The sequence below is a fragment of the Temnothorax nylanderi genome, unplaced genomic scaffold (assembly GCF_030848795.1).
Source record: "Temnothorax nylanderi isolate EJ_2023f unplaced genomic scaffold, tnyl_v1.0 TNYL_tig0035_pilon, whole genome shotgun sequence".
NCBI lineage: Eukaryota > Metazoa > Arthropoda > Insecta > Hymenoptera > Formicidae > Temnothorax > Temnothorax nylanderi.
The window spans coordinates 160,337-182,055 of NW_027249097.1; the positions used below are offsets into that span (position 1 = coordinate 160,337).

At 37.6% G+C, this 21,719-nt stretch overlaps 1 protein-coding gene across 3 annotated transcripts in view; it reads right to left on the reverse strand.

Moving 5' to 3' along the window:
- Positions 1–21,719, reverse strand: part of LOC139770942 (uncharacterized) — a 65,331-nt gene that overhangs the window by 13,397 nt on the left and 30,215 nt on the right. For all 3 annotated transcript variants that reach the window (XM_071703255.1, XM_071703256.1, XM_071703254.1), the window contains one exon: positions 156–332. In XM_071703255.1, the coding sequence (XP_071559356.1) occupies positions 156–332 (177 nt within the window). The remainder of the gene's footprint in view (positions 1–155; positions 333–21,719) is intronic.

Here is a 21,719-nt window from a genome sequence, read left to right on the forward strand (position 1 = left end):
TTGTTTATAACGAGTTATATATAACGCGCATACACGCCAATCTTAAGACAATATGAACAAGAAACGCGGCTCGCATCAGGTTCACGGCCATAAATCCGTGTTATAGCAAGCACAGCAGTGCCGAGCGATCTTTACGACAGAGCGGGGAGCCTCACCTGTCGTTACATTTCAAGGCCGCGTGACTGGGGCTCCTCGGAGGCGGAGGATAGCTAGCGCCGGCCACGGTGAGTTGGGACCCGCTGATCGATTGTTGGCCCCCGGCTTGCGGTGCATCGGGAGCAGCTTGCGAGGGCGTGCTGGGTGCTGAGCGCGCGCCTATGGACCCCGCAGACCTGCGAACAAGACGAAAGATAGGATTTGAGAAAAATGAGACTTGGAAGAGGGAGGGCTGCGCTGCAATTTGTGAAACCTTTCATTCCCTATTTTATATCTGCCTGTGCTCGTTTTTTTACCCTTGATCGTTCATAAATCTACAGAAATAACACTATGTCGATAACACTTATATGAAAAATATTATAACTGCAAAATTGTAACTTTCCCGGAGAGTTAATTGTTAATTGTTCATTTTTTTTCTTCCTGAAAAGTTAGAGTGGAAATATATCAGTTGCTCAGTGAATCAGTTTTGTAAAATAATAAGTGCAACTAATATTTTATCGAAATAATTTACATAATTTATACAATAATTTACACAATTTATAATAACGTTATTTCCGAAATAAATATAGTATTTAATACAGATGATCTGAAAATCAAAAAATAATATTGCTTTTACGTATTTATTAGCTTCATTAGCTTCGTTAGCTTGATTTTGCTAAAAATATAAAATAAAAATGTATTGTGTGCGTCAAATCCACCAGAGAAAGATTAATAAATCAATACTGATATCGAGGAATTATTTAATCAAAAATCACACGTGTTCGCTGATAAAGATATATCAATTTTGTTACTACGACTATACAGTAATATAGTGTCAACAATGACATTTACATTAATCCTAAATGGGGTTTCTTCTAATATTCGTCCGCAATCGGTTTCGAGTAACCTTTTCTTAAATTAAAAAATTCAAGAGTCTCCGTATCATCTTCATCTTCAATTTGAATAAAACAGATAACATTATTTACTCAAGAGCTTATCACTTTCAGTGTCACAAATCACGTACCTTGCCCTGGTGAGTGGGCGAGACGAGAGGCAAAGGTTGATTAGCGCTCGGGTTTCGAGCTCCATCATCGTGAATACATCGTTACGAAATGTTATTGTTATATTATCACCGGGATAATATCTGTGAGGCAGATTCCCTGTCCGACAAAAAGCTATCGCGCCTTGTGTTTAAAAATACCTAAGCTTCAACGCCGGTTACCAGTCGATCGGCAATCGACGTGAGCTCTGCGATCGATCTGCGTGGTTTATCAGACAGACATCGGCAGATGTCAAAGTGATTCCCGGTAAAAATTGTTATCGAAAGTCACACGGACGTCGATAGGATGATTCATCGATGTATTTAGTTACACGGTTGGCGAATTTCCTTCGAACGGACGGTAGCTTATAACCCGCCATCACACAAGGCCTGCTCGCGCGACGTGATAGTGGGTCAATTTTATCTGCAGCTTTTATCTGGCTTATCGCTCGAGTTGGGTAATGGACAGAGCGTGGAAATAGCCCGAGTGGTGGGTAGCGATTAATACGTGAAAACGGAAGGGAAACAGTAGCGACTAATATTACCGCGAGTCGAGTTTAGACGAGTTGGTCGCTCGCCAAGTTCGACGGACGTGAGACGGGAAGAGGACGAAGACACCGGGCAGAAACGAGATCGGGCGCGAGAAAATCGAAGAGAAAAGGAAAAAAAGGGAAGTCGCCGGGACGGGATGAAGCCAAACGGGGCGAAAAGACGTGGCGCGGTGACTAACGAACCAGTTTCGGTCCGCTCTTCGCAGTTCGCCGCCGCGAGAATAACCACACCTCACCAGTCACCGCACGGGTTCAACGAGCCCGGTTGCCTTTAACAAGCGCGGCGGCTCGCCGTGACCGCGGCCGATGCACAATGAGGCGAGAAGCGCGAACCGAGCGCGAGCGCGGAAAATGAGGGGCCCCGGCCCTCACGCCGCGAAACGGAACGACCGCGAGCGGGAGCAATGCAACACGCGGAGACACCGTTCAGTAGAAACCGCGTTGGTATCGGTACTTCCTGAAGATCCCTCTCTTCGAATGCCGCCACTTAGCGCCCATCGATCGCACGGCCAGCCTCGCGAGGAAGATGATGCCCATCTCGAAGCGGCGATTTTCCTCGTGGAGAGAGAAGAACTCGTGTATCCGCGCCTCGCGAGAGCGATCGGTACCGATCCAGCGGTCCGATTCTCTCGTCGTGAAGGAGAGAGTTTAGGAGTCGGGAAGTCGATGAGGATGGACGGAAAGATTGCGATGCCGAGTACGAGAAGTGATGAGAGTTCAGAGGAGTTGACGGGGAACGAGCGCGAGTCCGGTACTCCACGGGCCAGCCGGGATATCAGACTGATCGCGGTTGGACACGTTTGTAGTTTCTTACCCGTCGCGGCCGACCCCCACGACCTTCTTCATAATTGACAAATCCGCGATGTACACCTGGCTACGTAATACGGGATCTATAGTTCGCGCTCTAGAGTTACTTGTACTTGAGTTATATACGAGGTCTACGAAGGCGCACCGCATGGATCGAATATCGCGTATGTTAATGAGTACGCGAGGACGGAAATTGACGCTAAAATAGATCGAAATTCAACGATGACGAATCGCTCACGATTATTATTAATGGTATAGCGTTAAGCTAGACGATGCGCAATTATAAAACAGTTAAAAGCCCACTGCTACCTTAAAAATTTGTGTGTATATAAATATCATTATTATATCAGTAATATTGTGTATAAAATGTTGGAAGAAATTAATTTATATAATATCGAGAGAGCATTTTATGACGTTGCATTTAAACGATATCAAAGTTAATGAAATGAAGTAATTATTTAAAAAAAAATCAAAACTGTTCTGTACAATATTTGTAAATTATGCAAGTACATATGTAAATTATACGCTGTTGTGCAATATACATAGAAAAATGATCTATGTATGAAACGTATTATCCTTTATATGCGTAATGAGGAAGTAGCAAAAAAATATTATAATCACGATTACGTAAAGCGAAAAAAAAGGATGAAACTTCACACCAGTTTGCGTCACTTCGGATGTTTAAATAAATATCATTATCCCGGCAAATTGATGCATGCGGAAACACACGCTCGAGTTTCCCGAGCAACGCAACACTTCGCTGAACCGAGAGGAAGCGCAAAATATTTCGTCATTAAGCGCTGGTGCCTCCGGACTGGAAAAGAATATATGCGCTCTCGTCGTCAGGTCGACATTCTCTGGCAATCTCCCAAAAGGTCGAAACGCTCTTTCTCTCTGTGCTGCACATCAATAAGAGGCAGCGAGAGGAAGGAGAATCGTAACGTTATTGATGCGTTTTCAAGTCTCTACAGTCTAAAATCGAATACCAGCAATAGCGAAGCCGATGAAGGCCATTGCTCTCGTTAAACCGTGCTATAATAATGATCACTTGAATACAGTGAAGTAAATGTACACGTTGAAAAATATATATATTTTTTATACATATAATTTTCAATAGAAAAATCATATCTATAATTTTTTTATATATTTATATTTTTACATCTTTACTGTTTATGTATATATATGTATATAAACATAGAAAGATAAAAGTAAAAATGTAAAAAGTATACAAAAATACAGAGATACAGATTAAAGCAATTAGTATTAAAATTACAGATAAATTTTACGCTGCAGGAATAATAGCGTTAAACCAGCTGTACACATAGGAGCTCGCCTATACCTACTCCAATCGAAAGCAAACTGCGCAAACATCCACGAAATTAATTGACTTATTAATCTCTCAAGTCGCGATGAGATGCGCGATTGATCGCCGGCTACTTTAGTGTAATGGCATAAAATACATGCGTGATGTCGACGACGTGCCGGTCTCCGGGAAGTGCATGCAGTTCTGACTATTATTATCTTATACCACGCAGTCACGGACATAACACGGAATTTGATTAGAGGCTCACTCTCTCTCTCCCTTTGATTCGCGATATCAATAAAGCGATGCTCAACAACGCCTAGTGTCGTGGTGTCCTGCATTATTGAGATGCGCCAGGTGTTCTCCGATTGCGCAAAGTTCTTTCTTGAAGGCCGTAAAAAGACGTCACGCGAACATGACACTTGTACAAAGTTCTGCCGTAGACTCCGGAAGAAGTGTCCAAAAGTTACGTCCTGTGCCAGGACACTGCGTAACTCGATGCGACAAATAGAAATGTTTCTAGAAAATCGATTTACGGAGCAATCCAACACGGACGCAAACATATCACGATAATGATATCCAATTAAATAATACTGTTAGTAGAAACAGAGTAAATAAGGATAAACATTTAAATTGAGGAACTCTTTGAAACCATATAATTACGTACAAACCTATAATTTTTACTTTAAATAAGTGATAAAAATATTCGAATCATATTTAAATGATATGGAATAAATAATTAATAATGGTCATCAATAATTCAATCAATTTACCGGATTGTTGCCAACAACATAGATGATACTTTGGATTTGGTCGTATTATTAAAGATCGAGTAAACATTGATAAACGTTTTTTCGTATTCGCATAATCTTTAAAATAATCTTCGGCGTCAGATAAATGATCGTGATGAGTCGAGATAATGAGACAGAGAAAGACACTTCATTTCGACATCACGCGAGTTGTCGGGAATGCAGCAAATACGTAGATGCTGCTGCATACATTTCCTTGACGACGAATGCGTTTGCATATTTATGCGTTTCAACGCCACCGAACTGTCGGCCGATTTCTCAGAGATAGGTACGAGCTTTAACGCCTATTGTACAGAAAATTATGCACACGTGGCACATCGTTCAGAACGCGTTTTCTAATAGAGACGAATGCAACGCCAATTTATTTACGATAGCGCAATTTATATTATTGGGAAATACTTATGTGAGAAAATTTTCATTTATCATATATATTTGATATATATATATATATATCTATATGGGTATATATAAAAATTATAAAAGTGATCTTTGTGTGTAACAAAAAATTCAAAAGATTTTTCGTAGATTTTCCACATATTAAAAAATGTATATATAGCAAATTGAACAGATAATTTCTAAAAATTTGCAAAATTTTCCATGAGTAAATATAGCTTGATTTGACGAAGTAAGTATGACTTAAAGTAATGAGACTTTTGACACTTAAACGAAAACTCGTTTATACACGTATCTAATCGAAATACGTGTATTAGAGAATTTTACTCCAAAATTACTCGATTTCGAACGTCAGCGAGCTATTTGCACTTCATTAGAATAACAAGCCTACTCGAAAGAAACGTTACCGATAATCGATTTATCTCTTACAAGCACATCGTACAAGCGTACAGTTGAATAAATATCACCAGAGATGAGCGAGTATTTAACCGCAGTATTTGACTTTACTTTTGTATCTAACTTTCGAAAAGTACAACACTGCAATATCAATATTAATATCCTCCAAATCTATTTATAAAAGATATCAATCTCCGATATTCGTGCCTTCGTCGTTTGCTATATAATATCAAATTCAATATTAAAAATTTGATCATTTCTTGAAATTTTTTTGCTTGGGAAAGTTTAATTTAAACTTCTTCTGTTTAAAATCATTAGAATAACAAACTCCGTGCAGCGTTTGCGCAAGTATAATTTTTCGTATACAAACTATCTGAAAAAGAACTCAATTTATGTAATGAATACGATCGCGTGGTGCGAGGCGATTAGTCATTGTCAAGAGTTCGCAAAAATGTATGTCTGGCCTCTACTTTCGTCGAGTGAACCACGCATGCTCGCATTCTTACTAGAGGGCTTCAGAATATTATCCGGTCGTCACTGATGATCGAGGGATATCGTATGTTTCCCCATTTATTAGCATCATATTTCCTTGTTTCAGGGAACTTGTTAAAATGATAATGATATCGATCGATATCGAGTTTCACGTTAGGGTTTTAATAACTTACTATATAATAATAAAATTATAACATTTTCGTAGAAACTGACATTAATTGAGAAATTCAAGCCTCCATGAAATCATTAATTTAATTATTAAATATATTATATTAGATTAATGTGTAAATATTATATATATGACACTTTTTACATAGGTTTTAAAATATTATTCATATATTGAAATAAAATATAATCGTTGCCTGTATGAAAAATATTAAGTGCATGAAAGTTTCCAAAAAAGTTTCCAATTCCTTCATCTTATCAATAATTCTCTATTTCTAATTTATAGTATTTATATTATAATTTACATTCAGCTACAAATGAAATCAGGATCTTGTGTCAAACAAAATGATAAGAAAATAATCCTATTAAAGAGACAAATTCTGTATAAAGTTTAAGAAATAACTCCCCTTGTTCTGGTCCATTTCATTTTTAAACATCCAATTTCGCTTGAAAGTTTAATCCAATTCAATCTTAAATCTTTTCCAAAAGTAGAAAGTATAAAACATTACGTACCTAAAAATCTCAAAGAATGTTTTATTCATTTTATACATTTATACATGTTCCAACTGTAAGCAACGGATAAACGAGATTTCATCGTCGCGTTCACATTCAGACATTATGGAAGCAATGGATCGGCCGATTATGCGAGCATTGGCAGTATTATCTTCTCCCGAGAGGAAGAAAAAAAATCACATCGAAAAAAACACTCCCGATGTGTCACAGAATATTCTCCCGGTCAAGTAATTTGCATTAAAAAGTCAAGGTTTTACCCTCGCTTGGAATTACCAAGTAATCCAGAATCCATGACTCGATAAGATTCTCGCAAGAAATTTTATACGCTAAGCAAAAAAACAAAAGAAACATTTCCATAGATAAATTTGATACCGACTCTTTCTTAGCAAATGTTTTCGAATACAAATCGCTATCGTCAAACGTTTGATGAAAATTAAATTTGAATTAAAGTTAAATCGTTGGTTTCGCTATTTTTTTGTTTCCTTAAAATTATATCTCAAATTTACCTATTCTGGAAAAAAATAAAGAGATAAAATCTTAATTTAACTATTTTGATATACTTTTATGTATGTTGAACATACTTGTATGTTAAACAGTGAGGTTCTTCGTCAGTGGATAAATAACAGTAATGAGGCTTTTTTTGACTGTAACTGGCAATCTTTATTAATAAGTCAACACAATGGTGTTGCCTTATTAATAAAGATTGCAAATTATAGTCAAAAAAGCCTCATTACTGATACTTGTATGTTCCTAATGAGTATTTTGGATATTAGTGCAACTTCTAGACTTTATTGTCATCATTGAATACTCTAATAATTCTAATTTAACATAACATAATAATGAGATAAAGTCAATTGCCCTAATGATAGCTTATTTTATTAAATATTTAATCAGACACGATTCATGAAAAAATAAACGCATACTTCTCATCCACTATCCACTTAATTGAAATCGAAATGCTTAAATAAATTAATGAATCATATATAATCATATCTTCGTTCGAGAAAAGTAATGAGAAAAATATGTAAACTTCAACGATCAAACTCCATTTAGGAAATTGTTAAAAGAAACATTATAGAAAGATTATATCTTTCGATTTATCGTAACGTCCTTTTATCGTATATCTCGTGATGACATGGCTGAAACATTATTACATTGGACTTCAACCGTATTCCATCTCGGACGTACATTACATTTATTGAACACGCGAATATTCACTCGTTGCCCGCGCCAACGAATTCATAAGATCCATTTAACGTGGCTGCTTGCGGTATCATTTCGATTTACGTAAATAATATCGCGTGCATCAATGCTAATGCAGGCTCAAGAAAGAAACTGCCACCGTAACGCATTTGCGCGGAACACAGGTCTTTAGCGCGGCGTTTACAGCATACACGCAAAGTACGCGATAAACTAGATATTGCGAAAGTCTCCCTATTAATAGTACGTACATGTGTATCGATCGGAGGGATACACCTTCAAGGAAGCTCGGCGAATCAGTCTGCGCAGAATGATTTATCTATTGATGATTCTTGAATATTCGACCAGTCTCTCGAATCTGATCTCGTGGGCGTTTTTATCTGTGTGAGAAACGCTGGATGGTGCGATCGCAGATGTACATTGTACTTACATACGTATATTTGATACACTCGCTTATAAATGCGAGGCACTATCTAATGGATGTAAGAAGGTAATATAGAATCGACTGGCCTTCAAAAATAGATTAGAAAAGACTGCTACATCGCTATTGCGGACAAATATCTCGTTGACACGCGAATGAATCCTTGCAAAAAGAATTTTCTCTGCAATTTGTTAAGTAGAGGTTGAAATTGTGTATAATCTTGTATAATTTAGATTTCGATCTAATCTCTCACTGATCATAAAATCGTGATAAGTTAATGATAAAACAATCAATTTATAGCGATATGATTTATGGAGTAATAATGATAATATATATGACAAAGTGATTTAAAAATATTTCATAACTTCACAATTAGTAATCCAGTTTTTCTATAACACACGAAAATATACGACTTTTATATTTTATATAATATTGAAAATTGAAAATTATAAAAATTATGATATAAAATTTAGTTTCTCTCTCTCTCTTTCTCTCTTCCTCTCCTGCTTCGATCTTGCGGTGTACCAATAAACCTGAACAAATCCAATGTATAAAAAAATCGAACAATGAAAAAGCTAAATTAAAAGATGACAAAGGAAACGTACTTGTGGTCACACACAAATTATAATCTGCCATTCAATATTTGGAGTGGAATATATATCGTAGCTCCCGATTTCATGACGGTAGGTATTTCCAATAAAGCGTGTAATACTCCGGAGAGCAGGGTAGCCACCCTTACGTCGCCGTCGGGAAATTCTCAAAGAACAGTAATAGAAATGTTAGTTTTACAGGTCAGTCCTACGCACGTCATTAAAGGATAAAAACCAGAGGTACACTAAAGGTCCCTCATTGACCTCTCCCGTCAATTCTCGAACGCAACTATGATTTCCGCCTCGGCAAAAATTATTAACGTCTATATAGATGTGCAATATAATATATATATAATGAATTTTATAAAATATTTAATGCACAGGAAATTAATAAAACAATATCTACATAACAACATAAACTAATATCTAAGATAATTATAGAAAATGACAACTGACTCAAGAAAATATTTTTCTGTTTAATGGAAAGATAATAATTTTAATAAAAAGATGTAAAAACTTATAATATGTATATGGCATATATTAACACATTCGAGTATTATTATATCATCAGATGATTTTTATTATTTCGTATACTATTTTTACTATTTTATAAAATTATATCGATAATTGATCACTAACAATTGAAAACTGTTTCATACGGCGATAAAAGTTACACGTGTAAAGCGCGTCTGTACTCGACCTCCATAAACCGTTCGATACTCCAACTTGAAATTTTAAACAACGAGTGTCCTTACACGTGCTCTCGACGTCTTCACTTTTTTTCATTACTTTGCACTATTCATTTCTTCGCCTTTTACCCCAATTAGCTCTCGTTTGATCAACTCTTGAATGCATCTTGTCAAAAAACTACAATCGATATTAATAGTCTCATATTATAAAGACAGGTTTAGTCCCCAAAATTTTTTAATTTAATTATATTTACGATTTTCTGCACAGAAAGCTCTAACAGTATAAGCAATAATTAAGAAGTGGACTAAGGGAAAACTTTGTTAAATAACCATTTATTTAAATAATAATTAATTTCAATAAATTTATTGAATTTAGTAATGTAAATAAATTTATATGCAAATTATAAATCTTTAGAATTAAGTCTCATTTGATAAAAGTAATTATCGCATTCTATTTTAAGACAAGTAATCTCAAGAAAGCTAATTTCTTATCATCGCTTCATTACTTTTTTTTCAAAAGATGCAATAATAAAGATAAAATGATATTTTTAATTTACAATATTATTTAATATTGTAGGTTATTCTCATTCATTTCGCAGAACCTTGAAGTGCTAATAAAATCATGATCGTTCTCGGACTGTGCGTAAAATCTTGGCAGAGCTCTCGGCAAACTTGTCAAACGAGGAAAAATAAACGGAAAGGTAATCGGGAGATGAAGGGATCGCGAAACATCGTGACGTTCGACAGAGAAGTGCATTAAATAAAGAGGTCATGGCACAATCAAGGTTGCCACGAGGCAGAAAATATTTTCGCGATGGATGATGCAGAAAACGCGTTATTAAATCCGTCGTCGCAAATTAGATTGTTAGTTAGACTAATATTACGTTCGTCAGGCAGCCTTGTAAAAAAGGTGCATACGTCAAACCAAGATTTTTCAAATGTAATAGCTAAACGCCATTTTACTATGTATTTATAAATTTAAAAGATAATTTTTTAAAATCTTTTACGATCAACTTTATTTTTTTTATTTTTTTATTCCTCACAGAATTTATGTCAAAAAATCCTGTTCAAATTTTTAAAAGACATTGTTCGCTAAATATAAAAATTCACTCGTTATTAAATAACATCTCGCATAATGTTAACAAATAAGTAGAAAAATTAGTGTGCTAAGTTCTGCAGACTTGTCTCTATTATTTTACGTCTCCTATAATGAGTGGAACTATTTCAACCTCGAATATTTTTTATCACATCTGTCATTAGACGATTACAGACGCACATGTCGATGACGTAGTAATGATAGTGCGTTGTCAAGCTCGATCGAAATTACATGCCACACGTGATAATTTGTTTCCCGAATACATAGTCTATTTTTTATTAGAGTTATTAGTTTATTATCAAATTATTAAATTTTAAGTTAAATAAAATTTTAAAAATAAAATCAAGATAGCTTGGCTTTTTATTACAAATTATTTTCCAAATGATTATACATATATAAGATGTATATTTGCTCGGTATTCCGCGGTATCATTTTCGAATCTCTATATCTTCCTGCGATCTATAAACTATATACGGACAAATAATTGAATTCTATTTCAGTCACTAATTTACATTTAGCCACATCATGCTAATTTTACCTAAAACTCCGTAATTTCCGCAAGCCATGTCATTCCCGCAATTTAGACATAACGGTATGTCGCGTGTCTTTTTATAACAAATGTCTGTTTTAGAGAAACAGATATTACCAAATGCAATGGCAATCCAATTTTTCCAAATCAATCAAGTACAATCAATATAATTCAAATTCCAATACAAACAAATATTCCAAATTCTTAATTAATGATTATTACTATCCCAATGAAATATGTAATAAAATAAAATGCGATTTAATTAATTTTGGATCTCTAATTAATTTCGAATCAAAAGGAATATTATTTTATATAGAAAATATGTGCGATATGTGTTTTAAAGTCAAATTAAATTTGTCACGATCGAGTGCGAGTCTTTGTCTTTGATAGCATATGGAACCAAGAGAACAGCAAATTAAATTTTTATAAGATATAAATAAACATAACGTATTATTACTATAAAATTAGAAATAAACAATTGAAATTTGGAAGATTCTAAAAAATGCGTTTCTTTTCAAGATTTAATGTCTAACCAATAAAAAGAGATACTGCTATTCTACATTATTATTTTTTCTATATTTCAATAAATTTTGTAGAAATAAATATAGTTCAACTTTTCCTTATTATATGCCTAAGAAAAAAGATATAAACGTATAAAATATATTACTGAAATTTAAGCGTGCACACGCTCTGCGCAAACTTTTTTAAATTTAATTTTAATTAAACAAATTTCTATAAAAGAGAGAAGAGAGGAGAGGAGAGAGAGACTTTTTCATGCTACAACCATTTGCATTTCAATAATGCAATTTGCGATTTTAATCAACGGGTTAAAATAATCGTTCAGTCGTAATGAGTGATAAAACAATGATTAAATTATGGACGCAAATGTAGATCACGCGAATGTAGATCAGAATTTGTTGGAAATATATTATTGGGTCAAACCGAATCTGGTTCCTCAATGCCACGTCATTATTGTGTAATATTACTGCGGAGAGATCGATCTCCGAGTCGCCATATTTAATTTTGTCGTTACGATTTCGCGGCTATCCGTTCGTTTAGCATACTACGAGACTTAATTCCCATCTGTTAACGACAAAGCCACGAATGATACAAGTGTCAGAATTGAGCTGTTACAACTTACAATTAGTTAAGCGAAAGCCTTCGATAATAGTTTAAAGTTTACTTTCAATTACCTCTCGCATCACAGATGAGTTAAGACTGCTTTAAATTAACTTTCCCGGATAAAGTTTGAGATAAATTTAAATCCACATGTCAAATGCAGAGATATCGACATTTCTTTAATGAAGAAATTTTGCTCTTTGACGCAAAGCGTTCTACGAAACTTTAGCTGTCTGCGCGCTTGGTACTATACCATTTTATGTAACAAATTGTAGAACAATAACTAATATTATAGAACAAGCTATAGAACTATTACTAATATTACAGTATAATATTACAGTATAAATCTCACGACTTCCTTCTTTCCAATAAATAACAAAATATGTATATCAAATTTTAAAACAGATCTTCAAGAAAGTTCTACTGACGGAGGCCTCTTTATACAAATCCACTCATTTAATATTTAAATCGTCTATAGTTTTAATTTAAATCATACATACAAAAAAATAAAGTAATACAATCGCAAGGAAAATAAGCGCGCGATTTTAATAGATCTCTAACAGAGAATCTCTCAACGTCTTTTCCTACGACGACCTCTTAATTCCGAGGGACCGGGCGCTGATCCGCCGCCGCCGACGCGCGTTGTGAATGAAGCGATCTGGACTGCGGAAGTTACGGCGATCGCGGTATATAGCACGATGGCCGGCTGAATAGCAGAGCGAGAGACCACGTGAACGCGCTGTGAAAACGAGCCGGCGACGGCAGCTGCTACCGCGCCCGCGAACGAGCGAGCGAGCCCCGAGACACCGCGCCGGTTCCGCGAGGTCGTCGTTCTACGAGCCGAGGAGCTTAGCGGTATTCCTCTCTCTTCCGTACGTCCCCGGGACCGCCGCGCTGCCGCCGCCGCCACCGCCGTTGGCTGCTGATTGACCCTAGAAACCCACGGGTGCGCAGCATCGCGTATGATGACCCCGATGAAAAATTCGTGATTACGAGCATTGCGGCACGAGCTTCGTGAATCTAGCTCCCCGGAGATTGAAATAGAATAAAAGGAGAAGAAGATAAAGAAAGAGAGAGAATAAAAGAGACTGATACCATGTCCCAAAAGAGATAGGGGAACATAAAGAAAGAAGATCGTGGGAATTTAAATTACGAGAAAGATACATTTAAAGAGAAAAACGCTAGACGTCGACATTATTCAACGCAAAAGTGGACGGATCATAAGCCAAAATATAATAAAACTAATAAAAGTAAATGGCTTCAATAATTGTACCAATAATTTAATTTAACACATTAGAAACATACAGAGGCTATATCTTGCGTAAGGGGATTTATTTAGATAATTTTCTTTTCTGAAATAAAATGTTAATTAACAATTGCCCTTTCCTTTATTTCTGTGCACGTAATAAATAACTTTAAAAACAGGTTTGTAATTTCAATTTCTGATCGTCATCGACTTCTATAACAATAATATATGTATCAATATTTCAGAACTGATATTTTCCTGAGTTTGTAGTGACGATATTCGGTTGAATAAAAGTATCGTCGCATTATATTTCAGATAATCGTTAATGAAGATACCACACTCAAACTGGTATCGCCGACTGCGGCATCATAACGGTCCAGTCACGACGAAACCGTTCCACGCCGGGTATAAGGCCGCATGGTATTCGCTATTTTGGGTTACGCGCGGCGCGAGATTCGATCGTTCGTAAAACGAATGTCCCGATCGTCGACGGTATCCAGCACAATTCGGGATAAAACGTGTTCCGAAGTTGAGCGAGATAAAAACCGTATTCCCATATCGTGGACACATGTGTCGGGTAAAAACCGCCCAAAATAGAATCGATAACTTTTAATATCTAACAAGTAATAGGCCTGTTCTTTTTAGCTGAACTTCTTACACAGTTTATCTTTTCTCTTTTTCTCTCCAACGTGAAAAGAAAGAGAGGAAAGATGAACCGTGCAAGAAGTTCAGCAAAAAAGAACAGGCCTAATGTTAAATATTATAGAAATAATTAGTATTTGATTTAAAAGTAGTAAATAGAAAATCACGTTGTTTTTCAAGCGGGGTGTAATTTTAAACTTGAAATTTAATCACCCCGGAAGCGATCTCTAACATGGAAAGTTGAAGGAATTAAAGAAATCGCGCCGGTACAATAATCGCTAGTTTGTCGCAGCGTTTAACAGAAATATTATATAGATAAACGGAAGATATATATATGTAAAATTAATTTCTCGCGGCTCGATGAAAGGACCGACATTTATAACTACTCACGATTGGATCAATTGTATCAATTAGAAGATTAGAAAATTGTTGCAACGCTAGATCGTCGTATCATTATTCGACGACATGTCGATGGTTCGACACACAGCAGCGATCAACTGTCCTTCCTTACGGGGTCACGTCGAAATGAGAAACGTTCATTTCTTCGTGTTAGCGCACAGCGAAAATACGCCGATGAGTCCGCTTTTCACTAAAACACCGACCGTAACGCTGTTATTTTTCCTCGTTTCCTGCGATTAATTACTTAGAAACTCGCGAATGTTTTTACTCACGATCATGTAACGTCGCAATATGCGTCACGCGAGATTTTTTGCCAATCGTCGACACGCATATATACGTACGTTATTCGTTTTCGTCGTGAATCCTCGTATCATTTTTAAATGTCTTATTTGCATCCATAAATGTCATTCGAGTTCCCGAGGCCATTATACAGAAATTAACAATAGCGTCGTATGAAAAATATCCAATATGACATTTAATCCTATTGCACATTTAAGAAAAATTCGGATATATAAATCAAACTTGTCGGCGTTTACAAATTAGAAAAAAAAAACAGAATCTTTTGGGAAATAATTTCAATTTGTATAAAATTTTTGGACCGATCATCATTTCTCGAAACCTTGATATTTCAAGCGGGAATTAAAAACTCTGGGGGAGAGGCTAAAACTCCCTTCATAAACAAACAAGACGAGTTCGTTATGTAATACCAGTCCATCTCTTTCGAGAAGGCAAACATTTTCCATTACTTGCAAATTGAAAAATTTTAATTAAAGAAAAATCGATTCCAATCTAATTCAGAGTAATGTCATTAAATTTATATTAGCTTCCACGCTACATCATTACGTACATTATACGCATACTGATATCAACAGTAATGTGTTTCAATCGATATCTTAATATCTTTAGAATTTTCTTGAGCGCGCACACACACACACACACATACACACACACACACAACACACACATGCACATATATTGACGGCGAGATGGATAATTTCTCCTTGAGAGAATTTCTCTGTCGGGAGAATAATCTCCGGTCGTGCATCGCGCAAAACTCTAATATATTTTATAGTCGAGAGACGTAGAAAACGAAAGAGAGAGAAACGCGAGACGTGTAAGGCCGGAATCGCGGTCGGTCTCTCGTCTCTCGTCACTTTGAGCATCGTTGGCCTCTCCTCTCATCTTCTTCGTACACAACCTGTGCCAGTTGTTACACGCTTGCGACGTCAGTGACCCAAATAGGACGACGGTACGCGGTGCTAGGGAAAAAGAAGAGAGAAAGAGAAAAAAAACACGTTCTCTCGAATCTATATTAACCCTAGCGCGATAAGGCGTGCACTCGAACGCGTTCCTCCTTCGGTAATCCTTTTCTCGCGTCCGTATTTAGCCCAGAAGAAGCTATACCGAGAGGCGCCGTGTCTTTCTTTGTCCATTGCAGTAACGCGAATTCGAAAAATGAAAACATTAGCGTAATAGAAAAAAAGAAGCGTGATTTTCGCAAATATCGAAACATCGAAAGAATGTGAAGAATCTGATTCTGCGTTTTATTCCGCGCACGAGAAAGGATAAATTCGTTATCTCGCTTTCGCGGTGTTTCCGATATTTTTGGTAACCGTTGCACCCAATTAAAACTGTCCGTCACTTAATTTGTAATGCGCAATAATGGATTCGGTTAAATCGCAATGACATTCCGTTTTCAACAACGGAATTCGGAATTAATATCGCGACGCCATTCATCGGGAATTGCGTGCATCGAAATCGATGCACGTAAGAGGAACTTAAATATTTTACCATATAAAATATCCCGAGAATATAAATAAGGTATGTAAACAGCAATAATTGCATGAAGCAATCACTGCAACCAGTTATATAAATTACGAGATATTTAATAATATCGAATTATATACGATTAGCGGTATTATCATATTGTACAAATTGTCAGTTTAGTGATCCTCCTAACTAATTGGCTATCTGATTGATTATCCGTTGCTACGCTAATTCTAAATGCAAAGTTAATAGTTATTTGTAATAATAATTAACAAGCAATCTGCCCGCATATGCTACAATATAGTGTACCAAATATTTACATATAAACTTATTATTTATTCGTGCCTTCCAAATATCGAGAAATATATTTAGAAAAATAAAATGATAAGTTATTTCGTTATGTAAAATTAAGCGGCGAATTTAATTATTTTGAATTGAAGACATTTTCAGAATCCGCAGTCAGAAAGACGTCCAGCGATTCTCCGTGGAATTATCTCGTGTAGATTACGCTGCTAATTTTTACCTTTTGTTGCGTCGCGACTTCGAGTCATCCTTCGTGTAGAACCCCTGAACGAAGCAAAGCATTATGGGTTCTTTGAGCTGCACCTCTTCCATGCACCCTCGTTCGTGCACTCTCTTCCGATGTCTCTCTAATTGCAAGATCCGCACGAGGAGTCTCAAAACTCCCAGATTTCCGTCTTTTCTCACTAATCAGACTTTTTCGTAGATCGCGAATTACGTCCCTTTCCCTCGAGTCCAATGTTTCCAAGATCAGCGACTCCGATCTTCCAGGGCACTTTCGTTTCCGTAGAATATCCAGAGTGACGGCGCGAAGATCCAGATTGATGAAATTTATGACTTCGAGATCGCGCACTCGACTGCGATCCGGGGTTTCGCGCGATTTATGAATCGATCGGCCGAGAACGAAGGGCTTCGATCAGCTGACGATTTTGCAACTTCTCCCTCGGCGAGTGTCCTCCGCGAATCGATTGTCTCTTAAGAGACGAGGAACGACGCGAGGAACGCAATCCTGTATACCCCGTCGTCGCGGGGGTTGCGGGGGCGAGTATGTCGGCACCCTTAAGGTATCGCCACGCGGTTGCCAGGCCAACAACCAGGAAAGGGCGAAGCACTCGACGAACTGCGTACTAACGACAAGAAGGCACGAAGCCCGTGCACTCTATTGATTCTCTTCTCTCTTCCTCTTCTCTCGCTCTACTCTCTCCTGGCTGGTCGTTAGGCGAAGATCAACAGAGTGTCGTTGACTGAGTATTTTCAGCGATTAGAAACCGATCGAACGTCCATCGAGAGGTTTCTCATGGCATCGCAGATGTGCAGATCTCTCGTTTGCTGCGGTCAATTGTGCTTTATTTTTTTTTTTTAAATACGTTCGATATTTTACCTGCGGATGCTGGAGGCGGAGGAAGAGGAGGCATCGATACTTCGTCGTAGGTCTATTTTTATTTTCCAGTCAATTACACAGGAGTCCCTTGATAAAATAAGCGTTAAAGGATACTTAAAATGTATCCGTCCGTTAGAGAGTCTCATTCGAGGACAATTATTATAAAATACAAGTGGTGGCGAAAGAAAATTCGACAAGTCTGATCTCTACGGGTTGTACGAACAACGTTCGAGGACGTCCAAGTCCTTCCATTTCCACCGATGGACGCGAGATTGTTCCATTCGTTTTCGGATAATGCCTCACTCCAGCCTCACCACGGCGTTATATTCGTTCGCAAAATTTGCTCGGCCGAGCTTCACACAGATTTAATGACGCGTGCATATCCTGCGTGTGGCTAATGAGCGTAATTAAAACCTCCCGCTCTTATCGAGGCACGCATTCTCGTTGATCCGTTCGTTGATAATCCACCACGTTCCGTCGTACACAAACCCGATTTATTTATTGATCAACAACAAGAACAATAGCGATCTCTGAATCGCTTCGTTCTCAATGGAAGCGTCCAACTCTCGTTACCCTGCACCGTCTATAAAAATTCATTCATAAACGATCCCAATCGAAAGGCGCATTCGGCTCGCGTTATCAGGATTATCTCTGTTCGTATCGCGACATAGTATCAGAAATATTTAAACCTCTCCATGCCACTCGCGTCGGCGTCGTCTCGCGAGGAATCCGCGAAATCGGAGGCGCGATTTAAATCGCGACCGAAGAGATATGGTCCAAAATCACCGATCGATCGAATCCCGCGCGGGTCGGCGGTATCCTGCGCCTCGGGGTTATCGGGGGTTAACGCACCCCAGGTCGGTTATCTCTCCGGCAAGCCGGATAGAGGAAAAGGGAGAGCTCGGCACCGATGGCAGTCGCTCGGATGGCACACACGGACTCGAGATGAGGCAGCGGCGGGGCCCTCCTTCGCTCGCCGGTGAGAAAGAATCGCTGACACACGCGGCGCGACTTTAAACGTGAGGGACGGGACGATACGAACAAGCCGTATCTCCATCCGACACTGGCGGCGGCGGCGAAACACCACCGCCAACCGCCACACCGATCAGCGCGCGCGTTCCTCTCTCCACAGCCACCGCCACCGCCGCCACCGCCGCCGCCGCCGTCCGTCGCTCGATACGTCTCCTCTATACCGTCTTCGTCCTAACTCGCGAAGCGACGCCGATGCTTGTATGTATGTATGTTCTACGAGCCTCACGTGCGCGTTGTCTCCTGACACGCACCTGCATACACGCACCGTCTTTTTACACGCGCCGTCGGAGCAGGTGGTTGAGAAGTTGGAACCGGTGCCGATACACCACCGCGCGATAAAAAAAAAAAAGTCGGCACTTTTCAGAGAGAGGTGATTGTACGTGCGATAACATCGTAAATAATCACATCGTTAATTTTTGCGTTTCAAAGATTATACACTGTTAAAGGATGAAACCAATACCTGGAGTTAAATAACATTTTGTTATTTTTAACTACCATGTGTGTATCGAAATTTATTATTTTAACACGAAACAGTATTATTCTAACTTCAATGGTTTAGTTAAAAACGACTTAAATTGAGTATAATTTATTGACACTACGAATTTAACAGTGTAGGTATTATACATATGTGTTTAGAGTAGGAAAGAATGTTTTCCATACTAAAAGGTTTTGTGTCCTTCATGTGGCCGGTAAAAATTAGAATAGAGCCATTATTTGTTTCTAATTGAATTGTTTTTATATACATCGCACGTGGCATTATTAATTCTCAGATCAATACACATTTTACGTATTGAAAACGCTTCGTTCGTTATCGTTAATACGAGCAATAGGGAAGCAAAGGCAATAAAACGGAATGCTTTTATACAATTATACTAATTGCTACCGAATGTTTCTGCTTTCTGAAAAGCAGGCACTCTGAAGTAATTTCCGTCAATATTCCCCGTCTATATAGAAGAAGTAATTTCCTGTCTAAAACAATCTAACTAATTGCGTTATTATTTACAAGAATTAAATGTTTCTAGGTATGTCTCTTTACAGAATATTATGATAAAATCTGCAAAAGTCAAGCTTACGGAAAAGTTGTCTTTTTACGTTATTAAATCAAGTGATATTTGGCGCAATATTCGCGATACCGCGGTTTTGTTGTAACGGTAGTATCAGGTAGTATAAAGTTCCGCTTGTGAGTCGATTGCGACACATCAAGTAGTTTAAATGCGAGTGCCTCAGATCCGATTACTAAATTATTGCAAGCCTCGCAATGGACTCGACTCTTTTTTTCTTCTACTTTCGCAGCGCCGCGGCAAACGTCTTGCGACACGTGTAGTAGGTGCCGTGTGTCTGGTCGCTAAACCAATATTGTATGCGTCGCACTTTCTATGCGCTTAGAACTAACTTCGAAAGCGAGCCACAGTTAAGAGGCAATAAACACGGTAGTTTACCGTATTACCGGCATTTTTCCCTCCATTATGCACCGCGTGCGTTATCCAGTGATTGCATATTGCATGAGGCGAGATTTTCCACGAGAATTTTCCCTGACAGTTATCCATCTTGCCTTAACTTTCTGATACGATTGAATTTTCTGACTTTAAAAGCCGTGCGTGATATAACGATCGATCTTGTTACTCGTGTAGCAGGTGCAGCGTAATCTTATGTATCAAGGATTAAAACGGAACTCGATCAATATCTTTAAGATTGAATAGTAACTAACATTTACTTCGCCAGTGAATAATTAACAGTATTTTGACGATTAATTGATCAAAACCAATGGTCGTATTGTCATGACGATTAAAAAAAATGATAGTAGGGTCGATTAAAAAGTCTTTACTATTAATCTTTAACACTGCGCGAACACCGTGTTCTTTAAGCAGTCATTCGGACACCCTGGGACTTTTAAGTCCAAAGGGTTTTTGAAAGCGTTTCTGTGTTACAAAAAAATCTATAAAAATTCATGTACCATCTTTAAGATTTCAAAGAGTGATTTCTATACTTACATAGACCGAAACTGTTGCAATTTTTTTTCCATTCCCGTGGGAGTCATAGGGGAGAGTTGGCAATTACCGCGCGGTTGACAATTCCGCGCCATTGTTTATCTCAATAACTATTTGTATTACGCGCCTACAATGATGTTAATATCATAGAGTAACACGAAATACCCCACCCGCATGCGCCGTCAATGCGTTCCGGCCGTTCATGTAAACACAGTGCGCTCTGGAAGCTTCTCTGCTTGCTCGTTGCAATTTTGCTGGTAGTTTCGATAAGAGGTGAGTAATATAATATTTACATTAGAGAAATAAATTTGACGGATTTAATAGGCTAAAGTGAAAGATTTACATATGGATAGCTAAATAAATGACCTATCTAAAACTGCACAGTTTGTTTTTTTGAAGCATTTCTGAGCTTAGATATACTCTTCGGTTCTTAGGGGCTCGGTAATTGCCAACTCTCCCCTAAAGGTGAAAAGTCGACTGTGCCTTAAAAGGCCCACGGTGTCCGCGCAGTGTTAAAAATGTCAGTAATAAGACATTTCTATGCAACTTATTCATCGAGCACATTTAAATATGTAAAGGTGTAAACTGTTTACGTCTATAACATTTTAAGCGAATCTTGTTATTTCAGATGAATCTTAATAAATTTATTGTAACGGATAAAAATAAATTTTACATTCTTGTTTATCCTTCGGAGATTTACATACTCATATTCTTGCAAAAATAAAAATCAATATATATCTCGTGGTACTGGATAATTTTTGTGAAACGCGAAAGAAAAAGATTAATATTGAATAAAATAAGTGGCTGATTGAAAAAAAAAGAAAAATAAATTACTAGCGAGGTCACATTTATTCATAGTAACGATGTTTAACATTTTTACCGAAATTGGGAATCCGCGTGTTACGTAAGCAAGACCGGAGAAACAGATGCAGCTTGACTCCGAACGTCAATATCCGCAAAACATCTTTGGCAAACAGCAAATTATACTTAGACGAC